The sequence below is a fragment of the Dunckerocampus dactyliophorus genome, chromosome 10 (genome assembly GCF_027744805.1).
Source record: "Dunckerocampus dactyliophorus isolate RoL2022-P2 chromosome 10, RoL_Ddac_1.1, whole genome shotgun sequence".
Lineage (NCBI taxonomy): Eukaryota > Metazoa > Chordata > Actinopteri > Syngnathiformes > Syngnathidae > Dunckerocampus > Dunckerocampus dactyliophorus.
Window position 1 is genome coordinate 12,544,963 of NC_072828.1, and position 20,038 is coordinate 12,565,000.

The 20,038-nt window shown below is 39.4% G+C and overlaps 1 protein-coding gene across 1 annotated transcript in view; it reads left to right on the top strand.

The window, feature by feature from the left end:
* The first annotated feature begins 517 nt into the window (after positions 1-517).
* The window catches only part of atf6 (activating transcription factor 6), a 46,802-nt gene continuing 27,281 nt past the window's right edge, over positions 518-20,038 (top strand). The window contains exons 1-7 of the mRNA XM_054790587.1: positions 518-715; positions 4,256-4,332; positions 6,144-6,222; positions 6,498-6,595; positions 10,081-10,204; positions 10,286-10,489; positions 11,858-12,021. Of these exons, the coding sequence (XP_054646562.1) occupies positions 619-715; positions 4,256-4,332; positions 6,144-6,222; positions 6,498-6,595; positions 10,081-10,204; positions 10,286-10,489; positions 11,858-12,021 (843 nt within the window). The 5' untranslated portion in view covers positions 518-618. The remainder of the gene's footprint in view (positions 716-4,255; positions 4,333-6,143; positions 6,223-6,497; positions 6,596-10,080; positions 10,205-10,285; positions 10,490-11,857; positions 12,022-20,038) is intronic.

Genomic DNA, 20,038 nt, shown 5'->3' on the forward strand with positions numbered 1-20,038 from the left:
CTCGAATCAGTGGACTCACTATTAGAAAAAAGTCCCCATCAGATGTTCTTCTGGGATCACCCATTAAGAACAGCAAAACATCTGGACAAATCGATGGTTCTTTTATGCAGAACAAGATGATGAGGAGGCTAATAATAATTATTGAAAAAATATTTAATACAGAGGCATATGGCCCTGCACTTGGTGTGTACTTGTATGTATGAGTGTGAATCAAAATTGTCCCAATCCTAAACAAGAAAAAAATGTTGTGACTAACCTAGTTGTATTTTAAGGTGCGTAGAATTTGACAATAAATGATAATAAACATCCTTACCAAGGCTGACAGCAAATATGGCGCAAGTGAACCAGAATCCTTTGAACCAGTCCTGAAGACCACAGCATATTGACCTTGCGGTACCATTCTGCCCCTCAGCGGGTAATCCCGGAAACAGAAATTTCACCGGGAGTTTATCACTCATGTCCCTCCTTGCCTACCGTAGTCTCCCTTGTAAAGTCAGACGTGTATTTGTGTATACGTCATCGAAATCTTTACTTCCGGTCGGCTTCCATATGCGAACAGTTATGTCACATCGGCTCACTACTATTTTTCAGCTAAGTCACTAATGAACTTCACAAAAGATGTCCGACTTGACATTAGACCTCGAAGACCATCAACGTTGTTTTGTGATGGGCAGCGAAGGAACGGGCTTCTCCATCGACCAGGGAGGCGAGTGGGGTGAGTTTCTCTTTAGTAAGACCTTTCTCCCTATACCCTTACTACCAGGGTGTGGAAACACTCACAACAAATCAACAACAAATAAACATGCCCATGAACGTTACAAGAGGGAACATTTTCGTTAGTTTAATATAAACGCCACTAATGTTTAGCCTGCAACCTAGCATTAGCAACTGGAAATGACGCGATGACGTAACTCCTTGCGCTTGAATGCAACAATAAACGCCAAAGAGCTTATAGGACTTTTAACGCTCCAATATTAGATTTCATTTTTTTATTTACCCTTTGGTACTGTAATACGTCGATATATATAAATAAACATGATGTAGTATGTATACATTCGCAATTAGTATTAATATACATGCAATAGCAAGTTGTAATCACGCAACAGGATTAATACATAATACACTACTATGAACAACTGTGCTCTCTTCGAGTACATTGCTGTTTGCTAACTACAAATAGCCAATTTCCTAAAAAATTGCACGTTAGAGTACACATAATTATGTAGTGTCATAAATGCATTTGGTATTAACGTAAAAGACAATTCCATAGGAAATAATGGAACAAGATAAATAATGTGTTCCAGGGTCCAAGTGTGGCCATTATAAAACCATTATCCATTGTATAATTTAATAACAAGTGGGCCTGTCATGATAACAAATTTTGCTGGATGATAATTGTACTACAAATTATTGCAGATATTATTTTAACATTTTTTTAGACCATTTTGTATTGTATGGCATAATAAGTACATCGTATCAAAAGCAATAAACTTAAATTTCTCAAGCGTATTTAACATTGTAAATGGAATGTCAAGAGCTTTTAAATAAAGTAACTACAGAATGGCTATAGAATAATACAATTGCATACTAGGCATTGCCTTTGATAACACCTCACTAAAACACAGCTAACTTTAAAATGTTACTTTAGTCCAGGGGTCGGCAACCTTTAGCATCAAAAGAGTCATTTTACCCCGTCTTCCAGTCAAGAAAAATAGTATGGAGCTGCAAAACATGACATGAAGTTTTAATTTATTTCAGATTTTACCTGTTACAACAAAATAATTCAACAGAAGTGCAGAGTGCATGTGTAGTTCTACTTTAAAATAATTTAAGCACTGAACTATGTAGGCTTTTTTGAGTTGTTCTCGTGTTATGTAAAATTAAAAGAAAATGTAGCCAACTTTAACATAAAAAAATCCCATCAGAGTTCACGTATCTGTATAATCTGAGTGTCTGCTCAATATCATTTCCATCACTTGACTCATCACAGGCACATTCAATATGCTTGCACTGAATGAACGTCATCAATGTGCCTACTGGTGATGTTTGCCACTCTATTGGTCCTATTCTTGCTTGTCTTTGCAGGGAGGAGCTTTTCTTCAATTTTTTTGAATAATTAATAATAATTTCTTGTTTATTTTTTTCTTGTTTAGTTTTTTAGATAGAGGCTGTGATATTTTAATGAAAGATTTAATTTATTCTCCACTTGTTAATGGCTTCCTCCTCCTTACAATCTCCAGTACAGTCACACCGGCAACAGCTGTAGTTCAGTTTGGACCCTTCATCCACTTCTTGAAAGTATGATTGCTCTGCTCAACCTTCCATAGTAGTTCCGAAATCGCTCCCTTACACCCATCTGCAAGTGGGTACTTTACAGAAAAGGCAGAGTGCTTGTTTTGAAAATGTCTTTCAACGTTACATTTTCTGTTGTTTGGTAATTTCTCACTACATATCAAGTACATGGGTTGGTAAACCAGCGTCTTTGGTAATTTCTCACTACATATCAAGAAAATGTCTTTCAATGTTACATTTTCTGTTGTTTGGTAATTTCTCACTACATATCAAGCACACGGGTTGGTAAGCCAGCGTCTTTGGTAATTTCTCACTACATATCAAGCACACGGGTTGGTAAGCCAGCGTCATTGGCAGGGAAGGCAAAGGAATATATCCATTCAGAATTAAACTCTTCCGATATTTTCTTCCGATATTTTTCTTTTCTTTTTTTTTTCCCTGTCCTGTTCAGCCTTTAAAGCAGATAGAATTGTAGATCTAAATGCCGTCAAGTGCTCAACAGATTTACTCTGCCAGGGAGAAGTGTGATATAAAATTCACGTTATACAGAATTTATTTGACTCAGATGCTTGCTATTAAGCAAATTTGGAGCGACCGGACCGGAGCAGGAGGGAACAGAGAAGAAGAGAAAAGAAAACAGGGAGGGTTGCGGGGATAAGAGGGGGACAAAAAAAAAGAGTCAAGAGACAAGGACAACAGCAGCAACAACAACAATTGTGACAACAAGAACAGAACAACAGAAACATACAGAACTACATCAGCAAATAAATGTCTGTGACAACTATAAAGACGAACAAGGACATAAGGACAAAGGACAAAACAATATCAACAACCACAATGACAACGCTGTCAATGACAATCACACATAATAGTAGTCATGAAATGATGACCTATGATAGTGATCGCTGTAATAAAACCAACAACATAATAACACCCTGGTTAACTCAGTGAGTAATGTGGGGAAGTACATACAGTATGTACTGTGAGTGTGCATATGTACGTGTGTACAGGTATCTCTCTATGTGGGGAAGACTTCATATATATAAAGGTGCAAGAATGTGTGGGCGTGTAATTGTCACTGAGAATGCATGAAAGGAAAGGGGCCGCCTTCCACCTCCCAGAGAGCCCCGCCCCAAATAGCCAGGCCGAGCCCCCGCCGTCAGAAGGCCACCAGGCCCACAGGGGCAGGCAGCACAAAGATCAGTGCCCCAAGAGCCAGCCCAGAGAGCCCTCCCCCCCGGGAAGACCAGCAAGGGGCCGAAGAGAGGTAATCCCAGCCAAGGACAGGGCGCCGGTGGGCCGGAGGACTGCCAACCCCCGAGACCAGCGAGAGATCACACCCCACAAAGGCAGACGAGTACCGGGGGCCACAAACCGGCAGGCCCAGAGACACCCCCACAACCGGAAAGAAGCCCGCCCACGCTGGGAGCGCCAATCCTCTCCCCCGCCACCCCCACCCCCAGGGAGCGGAGCCCGGCCAACCCCCGCCCGACCCCCCGATATTTTTCTTTTTAGGGACATATTCATGGTTATGAACTACCACGGGGGTAGCACACTGTCAAATGTCTTTTTCGTGTCTCGCTGACTGAGCAAACCGACCCCTTCCCCCTTCCCTTGTTCATCCAATCAGCAGTCAGAACGCATTGTACCGGACTAGCGTTGAGTCGGATATTTCAAGCTCTTTCAAAAACACACATTTCCTCTGCTTCGGTGTAAAAAAAAAAAAAAAAAAAAAAAAAAAAATGACAGAGCTCGGCGTTGGGGGGGGGGGCTGAAGAACCACGGGTTGCCGACCACTGCTTTAGCCATATTACCCTGACCAGCCAGCAAAGAGACGCGTGCATACTGCATTCCCACGCTGCAATAATTTCCGTTTCTGGTTCTATGGTTAACACTCTTGTGCATATCTTCGCATTAATAAGCTATGACTTCATGATTTGTTCAAACTGTTTTCTATTTACAGACATCAGTCTTTTTGATGAGCTGGACTCCCTGGGAGATGCAGACGACTTGCTCAAGGCTCTCGAGAACGCGGACTATGTGAGTGCTCACATGATCTAACATCCATAAAATGACGTGTAGGGCGACCATCAAGAAGAATTATGATGCGTTCCCAAAAGAGAACTAGATTTTACCTACTAGCACACTAAGGGCAATGAAGACGTACCATTATGAAAGGAGTAAAGCTCCTATTTTATTATGTATTGTGTGCAAACCCGAGACATCCACAATATCAATTTATAAGCACAAAATGAATACAAATTATTCAACATCAGTACAAGCCTGGAGTTTGTTGTCCTTGTTGTCAGAGAGAAGATTATAACATTGTCTTTTGGTGTGACAAATGTGCACATTTACACTCAGTGTCATCATCAAGTCCGACCTTTATGCATTCCCACACAGTATCAGCATTTTGGCACAAATATGAGCTGAAAGAAAAATACACTATGTCTTACCTGTTCAGCATCGGAGAACACAACTATGGTGCGTCCAAGGATCGTCCAAGTGAGAAGGGTCACTGCTCTCCGAAACACAAGCAAAACAACATAAACTTGCAAAAACATTTTCCACAAATTATTTTTATTGAATTATTAAAAATTAAGCCAATCAATCAATAATAATAGTGATGATAATGGATTGGATTTATATAGGGCTTCTGTAGACACTATAACTTCAAAGAACATTTTTAAAAGCACCAAGCTATAGTGCAGTACAAAACAGTAGTTGTTTCTGTTTACTAATTGAGTGGTTTTGCTATCTAAAATTAGCGCTGTCAAAGTTCATGGAAGTTTCCTTTAACGGCACTATTTTTTTTTTTACTTACAATTAATGTGCGCACACTGTAGTTTGAGGAAACGCAGTGGTGGATGTGGAACAAATAATGTGGATAAATGGACAAAGAAAAGGGTCATTTGAATGGTAAGTTTCGCCCTGGCAGATGGCTCTCACAACAAAGTTAGTTGTATCTACTGTCGCTCTGAGTTGAGTTGTCACGGAGTACGTACGCCGACTGCCAGGGAGAAGTGAGAAGGTGGAGCACTGCCGGTATTTTTTTATTGTCATGTATACAGTGTTACCTTGGCGTAATAAGGGTTTTTTTGAATGTGAACCATCTCTGGGCTGATTTTTTTGTTGTGTTTTTTGTTGGTTACGAGCTGCTGTTTACCAGTAGGCATGGCTGAGGACAGCTATTTGGGGGCTTGTGTCAATGTGACAATGGCTGAAGACGAGAATGGATGTACATAGCATTGGGAGTGCACTAGCTAATCATCGGGAAAGATTTTCAACATCAGCAAAAAAAAAAATTTTTTTGGAATAAAATAATGGCCTATATTTCCAAAATTTATATCCCTTTACATAAAATTGATGTTGCTATTTACAAATTATTTTTTAAAGTTTTTTTTTTTTTTTTTAATCATTGCGAATGCTTCCCGTGACCAGGTGGTTGGGGACCCTTTGCCTTACAAGCATGCTTTCGGGATATGATGTACTCTTGTACACATTTGAAAATACTGTAAGAATACTACTTTTCTAGAATTGGCTTATTTATTTGATAATGTAAGATTAATGTCTCCATCAACAGATGTATCTGTTTGAATCGTATCGTTTGTACACTGTATCGAATCATATCAAATCACTCTGTTTTTAAAACATATCGTATTTTAATCGTATCGTATCTCCCATGTATCTAGATGCAGATCGAATCCTTTACCACAAAGAGATTTACATCCCTACTTATTATAGATAAAAACGTCTTTCTATGTGCAATTCATTATGAGTTAACTATGGACAAAATGTGATTGATCATGCGACAGCCCTATTTAAACTAAATGAATGCTTTTGTGCTTCAGACCAGTGGGGTTCCACACCTTGACTTTGATATTGCCATACCTGCATGGACTGAAGGGTACACAAGCAGCACCTGCACAGGTAAAGCAGCACAGCTGATGACACACTGAAGTAATACACCAGTATGTTAAAATGCATCATGTTACTGATTTGTATGCAGATATTTTATTTATTTCCATGTCTAGCTTAATGTGACATTGAGTTCCAACTGTGGCCTTGTTGATTTAAATACAAGAAATATAGGTGTTTTCTATTGAAAGTACATGCTCAACTTGGTGGCTGGAGGAGACGATAGATGTAAGAGTCACACATGTTGGATAAGACATTTGTCTGCGTCTTTGTCCTTGTGCATCCAGATGGTGAGGTGAGCGTGCACTCTCTGTCACCTGCTCACACTGTGAGCTCGCTGTCCTCCCCCACAGCTGTGGAAGCACTGTCACCATACTCCTTACACGTAAGTCCAGTGCCTTCACACGTTTAGTTTTCTTCTTTTCTCCACTGATTTACATAGGTGGTCACTTTTAGCAAATCCAGCTGGCACATCATAAACAGAAAGGTGCTCAGTGGCTTTGCTGCCAGTCACCTACGGCACACTCTTGAGAGCTACTTATTAGCAGAAGCCTTAAACACCTTGTCAGCTTCATATTTGCTGTCCTTAGTGGGGCCTTGCCTTTCATTTTATACTGAAAGTGTTGACAAGTTAGCACAATTTAAAGGTCTAATGTTTTCACACATTGTCAGATGAAGGACTGATTTATCTTTGGAGGACACAATAAGGAACTTGTGTCTAGGAATATTGATATTTTTAATTATGGCTACGGGGATTAAAAACATGGATTTAAGTGAGTGCTACATAAAGGGTTTATGAAAACAAAAATCATAGTTAAAATTACAAAATTATAGGGCACACTGCCGTTGTTCTCTACCCTTCTCCATCATTTGACGCAAGATGAAGATACCATCATCCGTGCTTCTGCCGCCGGACTGAGATTCGGGGTAAACTAACTGCGCGCCTCCGAAGGCCTTGCAGTAGTATATCAACAAATGGCTTCCTTACCACACTAAACAACAAAATTCCGCGGTAGTTGCCACATCACTGCGGTCGCCCTTTATGAATATGATGCAGATGATAGCATCAATCAGGTCTTATGGCACCTTCGCTGATATCCAAAGCAGATTGACGATGGCGCGCAGGAATTATAACAGAGCACATCCACCTTAAACAAGAACCTCAGGTAATGTACCTTCTCAATATACCGATATTGAGTCGATATCAACACAAATCAGTTTTATTTATTTTGTAGTGTGGAATGTTAGAAAGGCTTGATCAAGTGACTACTCAGAGTAGTATCACAGTCTGCAACAGTAGGTATAAGGAAACTTCTTGATGCATGTGGGGTATAGTTTGATGCACAATGTAGTGGCAGCTAGGCATACAACAACCCCCCAAAAATGATGGAATCACCAGTCTTGGAGGATGTTCATTCAGTGGTTTAATAGTGTATAAAAAATGCATTACACTGACATCAAGAGACATGACACAAAACTAAAGTCATTTCAAATGGCAACTTTCTGGAGTTAAGAAACACTAAAATTAAGAAAATAACTTGTGGTAGTCAGTAACAGTTACTTTTTTAGACCAAGCAGAGGGAAAAAATTATGGAACCACTCAATTATGAGGAAGAAAATATGGAATTGTAGAAAAACAAACAAAAGAAAACTTAAACGCACCACTAGTACTTTGTTGCACCACCTCCTGCTTTTATAACAGCTTGCGCTGAGGCATGGACTTAATGAGTGACAAACAGTACTCTTCATCAATCTGGCTCCAACTTTCTCTGATTGCTTTTGCCAGATCAGCTTTGCACGTTCAATCTCGTCATGGACCTTTTTCTTCAACTTCTACCACAGATTTTCAGTTGGATTGAGATCTGCACTATTTGCAGGCCATGACATCGACCATAGGTGTCTGTCTTCAAGGAATGTATTCACAGTTTTTGCACTATGGCAAGATGCTTTATCAACTTAAAAAATGATTTCATCAGCCCCAAACATCCTTTCAACTGATGGGATAAGAAAAGTGTCAATGTAAACTTGTGCATTTATTGAAGATGTCATTACAGCCATCTCCCCAGTGCCTTTACCTGACATGCAGCTCCATATTATCAATGACTGGAAATGTGCATGTTTTCTTCAGGCAGTCGTCTTCATAAATCTCATTTGAATGGCACCAAACAAAAGTTCCAGCATCATCACCTTGCCTAATGCAAATTTGCGATTCATCACTGAATATGACTTTCAACCAGTCATCCACAGTCCTTCATTGCTTTTCCTGAGCCCATTGTAATCTGGGATCTTTTTCTGTTTAGGTGTTAATAGTGGCTTTCGTTTAGCTTTTCTGTATGTAAATCCCATTTCCTTTAGGTGGTTTCTTACAGTTTGGTCACAGACATTGTCTCCAGTTTCCTCGCAATTGTTGCTCATTTGTTTTGCTTTGCATTTTCTGTTTTCAAGACGTACTGCAGTAAGTTTTCTGTCTTGACACTTTGATGTCTTCCGCGGTCTACCAGTATGCTTGCCTTTAACAACCTTCCCATGTTGTTTGTATTTGATCCAGATTTTAGTATTTGGTCCAGATTTTAGACATAGCTGACTGTGAACAATCAACATTTTTTGCAACAATGTGTGATGATTTACTGTCGCGTTTGGCATGACTCTGTTGTCTGTCTGTCTGGGTTTTCCTTTATTTCCGTAGTTCCTGTTCTACTCTTGTTATTTTGTGTGCACTTCCTGTGAGTTGTCACGTGCTGCCGCTTCAAGCCCACTTGTCAGTGTGCTACAGCTAGCTGTAATCACCAATCAATTATTTAGTGTTGGGACTTTGCTGGTTCATTGTGTGAATGAGTTAAGAAGTTTGATCATTCTTTCCTTTGTTTCAAGTGTTATCTCTCGTGTTGGAGCCATGACTCATATCAGTCCACTTGGTGCAACAGCTCTCCAAGGCGTGTTCACTCCTTTTTAACTGCAGACTAACGAGCAGATCTTATCTGATGCAGGTGTTAGTTGTGGGATTTAAAATTTACAGGGTGATTACATAATTTTTTCCTCCAGAATTGAGTTTTTTCAGAATTTTTTCGCTCTACTTGAGCTAAAAAAGTAACTGTTATTGACTACATTTTTTTTTCTTAGTTTCTTCTAGTGTTTCTTAAGTCCATGAAGTTGCAATTGAAAATGACTTTAGTTTTGTGTCATATCTTTGATCTGCTTTATTCTACAAAATTAAACAACTGAATGAACATCCTCCAAAACTGGTGATTTCATATTTTTTGCCAGGGGTTGTATAGCAAGGTTCAGTGTGCTCAACGCAGTGTTTAAACCCAACATTACTCACCACTGACAGGGTCTTGCTCTTTTCTGTTATAGCTAATTACCTTTTGCCATCTCATGAGAGTTTTCCATGTGAAGCAGATTCATAAGCGCAATGAGCATTTTCATCACTAAAATATGGGTTTTGGAACATTGCTACTTTATGTGTTCCCACATTGTATCAGCATTTGGGAGTAAATATGAAGTGAAAGAAAAAGGTGAAAATATAGTAGTCCATCTGTCTGAATTTCTCTTAGAGATGAATAAAGTATCTATTTGTGCAGCATGTAAGAAGAACAAGAGACGGTGCATTCCAGAACGGTCAAACAAAATGGAACAAAACACGGCTCGCATTAAACAGGCAAAAACTGGGGGATTTGTAATGGTATATTATTTTTTAAATAAAACATATTTGATGTACTTGTAGTTGCATATCGAATCGTCCACCACAAAGAGATTTACATCCCTACTTATTATAGATTTAAAAAAAACTTTTTAATCTGCAATTAAATGTGATTGTGAGTTAACTGTGGACAAATGCGATTAATTGCAACACGCGTCTTCTCGCTGTAGGATGAGGCCCTGTCTCCACAGTCGCAGCCTTCGCCAGTGTCTGTGTGCTCCGAGTCCAGTGGCTTTTCTGAAATCCCTCCCGTGGCAACGAAAGCCCAGAAGAGAAGTAGCCAGACCACAAGAGGTGAATTGTTGAATTTGAATGCCCTATGCCTGTATTTACAGTCAGTAATTCTAAACTGTCCTTAAATCTCACTTAACACAGTCAAACCAGCACAGCCAATCAAGAGGCCCATTCAGATGACCTCCAAAGTGTCCATCCAGCCTAAACCGGTCATTGCAGCTGTGCCCTTGGCGCATACAGCTGCTTCTTTGCAGCCCAAGACCATCATCATCCAGCCCTTACAGACCACCGTGCTGCCTGTGGTCAAACCACCTCCAATCAGCATCCAGCCAGCGCCCTCTCCAGGTCAGAGCTCGCACTGCAAACACAGGGTTGCACTTTATTGCAACAGGCAATTGTGTCCAGTGTATTTTTAACTGGAAAAGCCACATTCAATGTCATATTATTTTGCTTTGGATTCTTTTAAAAGGAAAAAATATTTAATTGCAAAATAAACTTAAGTGAAAACTGAATTTACCTTTTACAAAGTACAGGTGTTATTTATCCAACAGAGGGTGCTGTTGGCTCACATTTAAAAGTGACTCCTCATTCACTTAGCAATGCTCTGCAGCCAAGTGACTATTACATGGAGTCACTGGGTGGTTTTATTTACCGTACTCAACTGCAGAGAGGACCGACATTTATTAGGCTAAGACGTTTTTACTGTAGTTGGTGTATAATTTGCTGATCCGTACTAGTATTATGTATTGTAAATGATACTGTGTTGTGGTTTACCGGGCTTGTCCTTGGTGTGTGATGCATATTCAAGACCTAAGCCAATGCAAAAATGCTGGTCCTCTAAATAATAGGGGCCTCCTGCTGTATTTTAAAGACTTGATGCAAAAATCCAAGTCAAAGATTCTCTGTGTGAGTTTTGGTGTTCTAGGATTCTGCTGCAAAAATGTTTGTCTTCAGTTTTGAACCGAACTTGCTAGTTGAATGGCCCCGTTCAAGGATGTGATGTGTTTTTAAAACACACGTGCACCTTTGTCACACCTCTCCGCTCGGACTGTGGAAGTCAAAGACCATAGGTCATCGATAGTAAACATCTCTTCCACCTGTAATCATAGTGACAGCCGTTAAAAAGGCGAGGGAGTTTAGTGGAGGTCAGCCGTGGTGAGGGAGGCTTTGTGCCATCTGCAGCAACATGAGACTCTCTAAAAACAATTGACTGATAAAGCTTCCACTTAGGGCTGGGCGATGTATTGATATTCTTAATATATAAATATTTACTTAAAGTGCGATATCAAAAACAACCATATCGTTCATATCGATATTTGCGCTGTATCTCCCTCATCTCTCTGTACTGTGTGTGAGCTCCTGGCCTGCCCCCCTCTTAAATTAAGTGGTGTCTTTGAATGCATTGAACGCATGCATGAATTTTCAGTTCTTTTGGAGTTATTAATATGTACAAATACTTGTATAATTGTGTCCTGAAATTCATCTGTCAGTTAATAAAGTAAAAATGGGCATATTTCAGACATAGTTGCAAATGCTGATTCATCACTTGAATTAATGTTTAAATTATTTGAAAAAGTGATTCATCTGTAAAAATTAAAATGGTAATAAAACAATAAAAGAAATAAAAGACAAATAATTTGACAGCCCTAAACATTATGCAACACATGGCTTTAACGCTAAATATGATGCTGCAACATGTGTTGTCTTTTTTAGGTCAGTCAATCATGCTTTCTCAACCAAGTCAGTTACTACAGATCAAGACCCCCCAGGCTATCACTGGCAGCATGGTTGCCATACCATCCCTGGGCCAGGACAGGCCTGTCGCTGCTCCACCCGTGGTCTCCGTCACGCTTCGAAGCCCTTCTCCAGATGACGATGTGAGTAGTCTTCATGAGTTATAACACTAGAAGTTTTACACCACGTTTGTCATAGTGCTCAGACAAAACTGTCCAATAGGCCAGTGGTTCCCAAACATTTTACAGTCGTGTACCTCTTAAGACATTTGACCTTAAGCCATGTACTCCCTACTCCTGCACTTAAAAAAACATAAACCTTTTTAACTTGAAATATTGGATATAATTAATGGGTTAATTAATTTTATAGTACCTCCGGGTCAAAATTCTGGATTTTTCATGGTAACATTTGATAAAAGTTTCACATTGAGTACTGATAAATAGATACGTAATCATCCTATATATCTTTTATTCCAGTTTGATGTTGGCATCCTTCCGTTTGAGTGGGTTGAATTCGAGCTTCACTTTTTTTTTGTCCACTCGCAATGGCTATGGTTTAAGTCTGCATATTAATGTAATGCCAAATTGAAGGGGAAGGTTTAACAATCACACTAATGCAGTATGCGGAGTAGAAAACTACATGCAACCAATGATAAAGCTAAATTTTCGGGGGAATCCTCACTCAGAATGACAGGGTTTCACACCGCTTCGCTGTGAAGGGATTGGAACACCAATTAAACCCTCTTAATGAACAAAATAATCATCAAACTTACTTATTTATTGATTCTTTTTTCAACAACCAGCAGAACATGAACCGTGAACTTGACAAAAGTGATTACACCGAGAGTCTAAAGTGTCGAGTCTCCTTTTGTTACCTGACCTATTTAGTCAAACAGTACTATGTGCTATGTACAAAAGTACAACATTTTATACTATTTGACACAACCCAATTTAATTTGATGCCTGTTTTAGAGTAGTATGAATACATACTCATACGTACGAATACATACGTATATCCAACTTCCAGCACTATTAAGGCTACTTTGACAAAAAGAAAGGAGAGGTGAGCTATTTGTGTTTTATGTGACTGCCAACATTTAAATTGCACTTTATTTACAAAGGACATCTCCACACACTGTGCTCGGTTGTCATTAAATACAAGTGTCATGTTTGAATTCTTCAATTCTTCTCAGCAAGATGAAGACACGGATGAAAAACGCTGTGACGCGAGAGGTCTTCATCAGTGTTCCACAGCTGATTAAGACTTTTCGCGCTGCAGCGGTCTTCATCCGCACATGTAAACACTGTGGAACACATACACAGCAATGGATGGGCGACACATGCGCAGTGATATGACGGGAGAGAAAGTAACGCCGAGCGATTATGAGGTCTGTTTTTTTCAAGGTGGCATTTTTGTGATGCAAATGTATTACTCCTTTTGAACGCATATTGTTTTGAGAAACCAAACTCTTTACTTCAGTGGCCCCACCAGCTAACCGGAGCTACGTTCCTCATCACCAAAATCTGACCTCAGCTCAGCTCATAGGATGACGTGGGGGGTTAAGTCTCTGCTGATGTACTACAGTGCTGATGGTGATGTCATACAACTTCATGTCAGTGGCAGTACACCACGATGAATTTCATGTAGCGGAAACCCTGGCCACTATGCTCTTAGCTAAGTGCTATTAATGGTACGTTTTGCTTGGTAAAGTTCCGTGTCTACTTCTATGGATATCGTCACACTTTTCCTGTTGATGGTGATGTCAGATCATGTGCAGTATAAATGCACACTTTCTTGACCTTTCTCACATACTCGCTTATACGCCATCTGTGCAGTGACATGTACATCCGCTTCATTGTTACTGTTTGAACATAAACTACAAGTCTTTCTCCCCCCTTGTCTGGACTGTTTGCCTCCAATACACAGACCCTCTGTGTTGTTTCGGGCTTGGGTCCACAACGCCGCATTTCCCGATGGCTGGCTCTCGTCTGACCTTTGTGATGATTTTGAGAAATGTTCTCACAGCTCTGTTTGTCGTGTTCTTTCCTGGGAGATGGCTTTCCACATTGTGTGTTTTCCTCTTCGGCTGTTTAGTTTGGCGTCCATGTTGCAAAAGTGTTTTATCAGTTTATTCCGTTTTGGTGTCTTCTTCAAAGTGTGATGACAGATAAAAGATCTGGATCTTGGGCATTGCCTTTGGACAGCAAAAAATGTAACAACTCGATCTCGCTGTCTGCCTGATTGGTCTTGAAGAGAATTTTTACTGACTAAGCTCAAGGGAAGTTTCACAAATAAAGTTGTCTTTTAAATGTTAACCAATTCAAAGCTGTAAAAATACTTCCAATTATAATGCACCTAATTGAGTTTGCAGAGACTCCTAAACCAGCGTGGAGGAATTCCATTCTCTGTAGGCCAAAACAAACACAACCCTCTGCCGTTTGTAACAAAGTCAATAAAGCTTACAATACAAAGAGGAGGGACTGTGCACAATAATTGTAAGGGACAGAACAAACTTCAACCTCAGTTTGTGTAATAAGTCTCAGAGGTGCTGCAATAGTGTACTGGACATGTGTTGTCCAAAAAAGGGCCATTAGTAAATCCGACTGGGAATACGCTGTTCTATAAGTCAGTAGCTTTAATGCTAATGCTTTGTCCAAGGCCGTCTCCAACAGAGTGTGTGTCTCCAAGAAACGCTATTGTGCACTTTATCCAATTTTTACATATACCTGTCCAGAGTTTACCATAGGACTGCAATCTATGTATGGCGGTGGTGAGTTGCTGGGCGGCGGGAACAACATAATGATGTCATCATGTAGTTTGCATAATTGTCCATGACACATTTGCATGTAATTGTAATTGTGAGAATAAAAAAATAATGGAAAAGCAAAACAAAAAACCTTACAAATTTCCTCTATTGCTTTTTTTTCTCTTTTTTGTTTTAATTTCACAAACGAGACGGAGACGCCTGTGAGTGCTTTTAGATGGGGTGGGCCCCACAGCAGTACCTGGTGCTTGTTGAGAAAAGCGATACATGCTTTCATGTCAGTCTCTCCAAAAGTCTCTTTACTAGATTGGTCCTAGTCGCATTTTTCGAAGAGTATTGTCGCTAAATATAGTGAAAAGGTAGCTAAGTTGGCAACACAGATCCCTCTTGCTTTGTCTTCTTATTCTCTGGCAGACCTGGGGCCTCATCTATAAAACTGCGTGTAGAAATACGACTAAAAGTCTGCATACGTCAGAAACCCAAAATGTGCGTACGGACAAAATTATTCAGACCGAAAGAAAGTGGTGATCACACACAATCACGCAGTTTGTGCTTCACCTGCTGTCCAAATGTGCATACGCAACTCCACCCCACGTAACACCCTCTCCACGCCTTCAATTCACCATAAATGGTCAATGCAAAGTGTCTCATGAATGAGCCGTCCATCCTTAATTACCGTTGATTGCATTTTGCTCAGTTCTTCTGAATCATGGATGCTGAGAAGCCAATTACGAAGAAGCAGAATTTCACCGGAACTGAGATGGAAATCTCAGTTGGAGAGCTGGAGGCCCGTAAAAACATAATAATTGGAGGACACAGCAGTGGCATTAGAACAAGAGGAAGATGAGTGAGTGCAAGTAGCATCTGCTGTCAACAGCGTCAGTGAAACAGGGCGCAGAATTTAAAAAAGTGGTCGGACATCAAGGCACACATTTCCATTTTTTGTGAGCATTTTTCTGCATTTTTCCTAATTGATACCACATTTTAGATGAACATAAGCTGAGCAAAATCTGTTTTATTTAAAGGTGGACGCAATGACTCAAAATGGGGAAGATATGTTGAAAATTAATTACTGTAATTCCAGACGGATAGTTTCAAAATATTTAACTTAATGATGACATTAACACCATCAAAATAGGTGGTATACAGTATTATAATTATTTTATGAGGAACTAATGTGTGTTATTTCAAAGCACAACAAAACAAAAGCCCATCATTTATGGAAAATGAAAGAGAAAGGTTACGCACACAGACCTGACACTATCCACGCAAATAAAGGCCGTGCATGGTAAATAAATGTTGCTATTGATGACATACTTGATATATGCAACGAAAAACTCTTTTTTTTTTTTTTTATAAATTGTTCAAAGAAAAGCGAGAAACGAAGAACTAAGGACATATTAGCACTTTGTCTTGTAAAATTAATCCCTAGAATTATTTAATTGACTACCTGATGTTTGTTATGATTATTAATATTAATCAAATGTAATGATGACGTATTCGAGTGCTGCGTTGTGTTTTTCATGTATCTTTTAGTGGGGATACTATACGCCGGTGCGTAATGGTGTTTATGATAAATGACAAATGGTATCCATCAGTGTCATGTCAAATAACAACACTTTCTACAAATGTTTGAAGTCATTAACGGTGTGATGTTTTCATGCAATGATGGATAAATCATTATTGGCTTCCATTGCATGTTCATTTCTAACAAGTGATTTCACCTCACCACTTAAAATGTGCGTCGCCTTTTTGCCACATCTCCATGTCTTCACACAGTATGTTCACACAGGACGATTTTTTCTCCCTTAATAATAAATTAATAATAAATCATTTAAAAACTGCATTTTGTGTTCAGTTGTGACTAATATTTAAATGTGTTTGTTGATCTGAAACATAAGTGTGACAAACAAATGCAAAAACGTGTTGTACTGTAGTGTGACCTATAGTTAGGTTATATAAGCCTGGTGGCACTAAACGGCTGCTAACAATTACATGCCTCAGACAGGTGTTGTGCAAGATGAAGCATTTGCGACAGCTGTAAATAGCCATCAGGGATCAGGGTCCCTACTATTTCATGGGGCTCCTGCACAGCCGGGGGATTTGGCTACTCCAGAATGAGACGCATATCACACAAATATGAAAGGATTAGGGGATTTAGAAAAGGGGACGCCAGGAAGTTATAGGGTGTCGTGAGTTATGTTTAACTAAAGAGTTTCTTGCTCCCGAATGGCTTTTTAGCACTAATTTAATATTGCATCTTGGGAGTGTGTCCAAAACACATCAGTGTTATATTTATGATGCGAGGCAAGGAGATTATGGACTTATTTTTCCACTAATGTTACTGTAAGATCTTCTTACAGTCTGTACTACTTTTAAAATTTGGGGGAATATGGGTTCTATTATGACTTACAACACAAAATAAGCCAAAGTGACACTCAGGATTGCTTACGACAATGCTGTCATTCATAGGAAATGACTGTTTCTTTCACTGCTTACTGTAATTGCTTTGAAATTATTGCAAAATATAAGCAATTTTGTGAGAAAATCTAAAGCATTGTTGTATTGCAGCAGATTTACAGCAGATTTACAGCACATTTTTGCGCTTAGAAGCTTGTGCAGGCATACTGACGTTGCAAGAAAATAGTCCACTTTCAATGTATTTTAACAAAGAAGTTTAACAAAGAAAATTTGAATTTGTATAATAATTCAGTGATGGCCAAGGCATTTATTTGACTAAATTGCAAACAGAGCAGGGCATTAATGGGAAGCAGTCGAGAATTAGAAAGAGGCAGCAGTTTCCCAAATATGAAAATTCATTCTTTGTAACAAGTTAAATGTTTATCTTTATTGATGATTTAGAGTGCGTGAGAAAGTGGAAAGGATAACATAGCTCTTTGACCACATGGTATATGTGATATACATAACAAGTATACTGCACATTGCAGTCAAGAGCAAACCACAGCTGATGAATTAATTATAAACAGCAGTATGACAAGTAACAAACGAGTTTCACACCAACAGCTGAGTAGCAACATTTTAAAGTGCATGCAAAGGTAGATAAAAGTTGCCTTATGCTGACCACTCATGATACTTCAAATGCAGCTACTGCCATGTTGTGGAGTTAATAAAAAAAAATACAGTAATCCCTCACTTAACGCGGTTAATTGAGTCCAGAGCCGACACTGATAAATGAATTTCCGCAAAGTAGGATTCGTTCTTCATAAATTGAATATTTCCATAGTTATGGCATAGAAAACTTGTTTACACTCTTTTAAATACTTTATTATTACAAACCTCTAGACATGAAGTAACACTCATACAGTCACCTTTACATTCGTATTACCCAATGTAGTAGACATAATCAGAGAAAATAAGCTATTTAAGACACAAATAAGACACATGCATGTGTGTCGCAGTATGTTTTGCGTAGAGGGCAGGAAGTGACGTTGAGGTTCAGAGTTGAGTTTTAGCTTGTTGGGGGTTATGGCATCACAATGTACAATACTGTATCCTAGAGGTGTCACAAGATCTCACGAGATTAAAACATGACGAGATTTCTAGTTCTGAAAAAAAAGGTTTCATGGGCAAAAGGCCTGGGATGACAATAAGTTGAGTAATCACACAATAAATTAAAATGAACTAAATAATTTTGCCGACCTCTATACATTGTCATGTGTATGCCTGTCTCCAAACAGGCAGGAAGAGGATTCACTCTGTGCAGTGGGTTCAGCACCTTGGCACGTTTGTAGAACAACGGTATGAACAAAGTGAGACTTTTTGTCATACAGGCTCTTCGTCTCCGTGGGTGGAGGCAGAGCGGGTAGCACAGCATACACACAGAGTGCAGATGAGTGTAACAGTAGAAATTATACAGTATTTGTAGATTGCAATATATTGTCACATATTTAAAAAATATTTTTTCATTGTACTTTTCTTTTAAAGTTAAAATCCCGTCTCATGTATCGTCTTGTCTCGCAAGCGGAGTGTCTCGTGACACCCCTGCTATATTCACAATTTGAATGGTGGTCTTAATGGCTTATATTTGTACAGTAGACGCCCCTACAACGTAAATAATCCGTTCCGAGAACCTTTATGTTATAGGGATTTTATGTTATACGAAGCGTAAAATACATGTAAATAGCCTAATCCGTTCCAAGATCTTCCCAAACTCACCCTTTTGGTACTTCAAAATATTCAAAGTCCACCAAATATGGTGGGAAAATAGAAGAAAACATTAGCATAAACATAGTACAGTAACATTCCAATATAAAATAAGGTAATAAATAAGATTACTGTAAATGAATAAAACTGAAAAACAAAAACAATCCCACCGTTCACGAGATGTCTTGATCAGGAGCGCAAGTGGAGGCAGGAAGGAGGAGGAGGACGAGCCTGAGTCGAAACGCGACTCAGAGTCTAAGAGTCAGCTGGTCTCACAGACAAACGCACACGCACTACACGATAATGCTGTGTGCAAAATTTTAATTTGTAACTTAACTTAATTGTTTAAGTTAGTTTCAGGGGGACTACAAAGAGGAAGGAGTTTGAAGGGACAAGCCTGTCTCTCACACAAACTCATGTACGTGCTGTATAACTCAGCCAATGAGATGAGAGCGGAGGCGGTGCCCCGAAAATCAGCCAATGAGAGCGTGATGCGTCAGAAGGCATCACCAAGTGTTAGTCTGAACTTGCACCGACTTGAGGCATTAATAAAGTTTAAAAAAAAAAAAAAAAGACTTGCACTGACTTGACGCTTTATGTTATATGGAATTTCTTCTGTAATACGAAGCAAAAACTTCAGCATAGTGGTAAATTCTTTATGTTCAGTGCAATTTATGTAAAAGGAGGTTTATGTTATGCGAGGTACTACTGTATTTTAGTTCATTTAGACATGTTTATGCTGGAAAATGCTCAACATGGGCAATGAATAAACAGAATTAGCTTAAATAAGCATCCACGAAACAGCGATAATGAATACTTTTTTGAAAAAACGCCATAGCGTGAGGGAGTGATGTTGGAACCGCCATGTAGCGAGGGACGACTGAACATGGAAAAGTAAAGTTGCCTGCAGCCACAGATGTTAATGTCAATGTTTTTCGACCGGGCACTAATCACAGAGTGCAGCGGTTATTTGCTTTAATAGCCCACGCCACCAGCCACTATAGGAGACTCTGCAGTTAATTGAAGCATTTATATCATGTTTTTTTTACCGCACAGGCTTGACTGTCATCTATCTCACCTGCAGCGCACTAAGGCAGGTCACAATGATCCATGTTTACGGCCTCCAGTAAAGTCCAGAGACATTTTTGACAACTTGTCAAATGAGGCCCCTCCCATTCCGATGATTTAACCACACTGTCCTCTATTGGTAACATTTCATCTGCTTAAACACA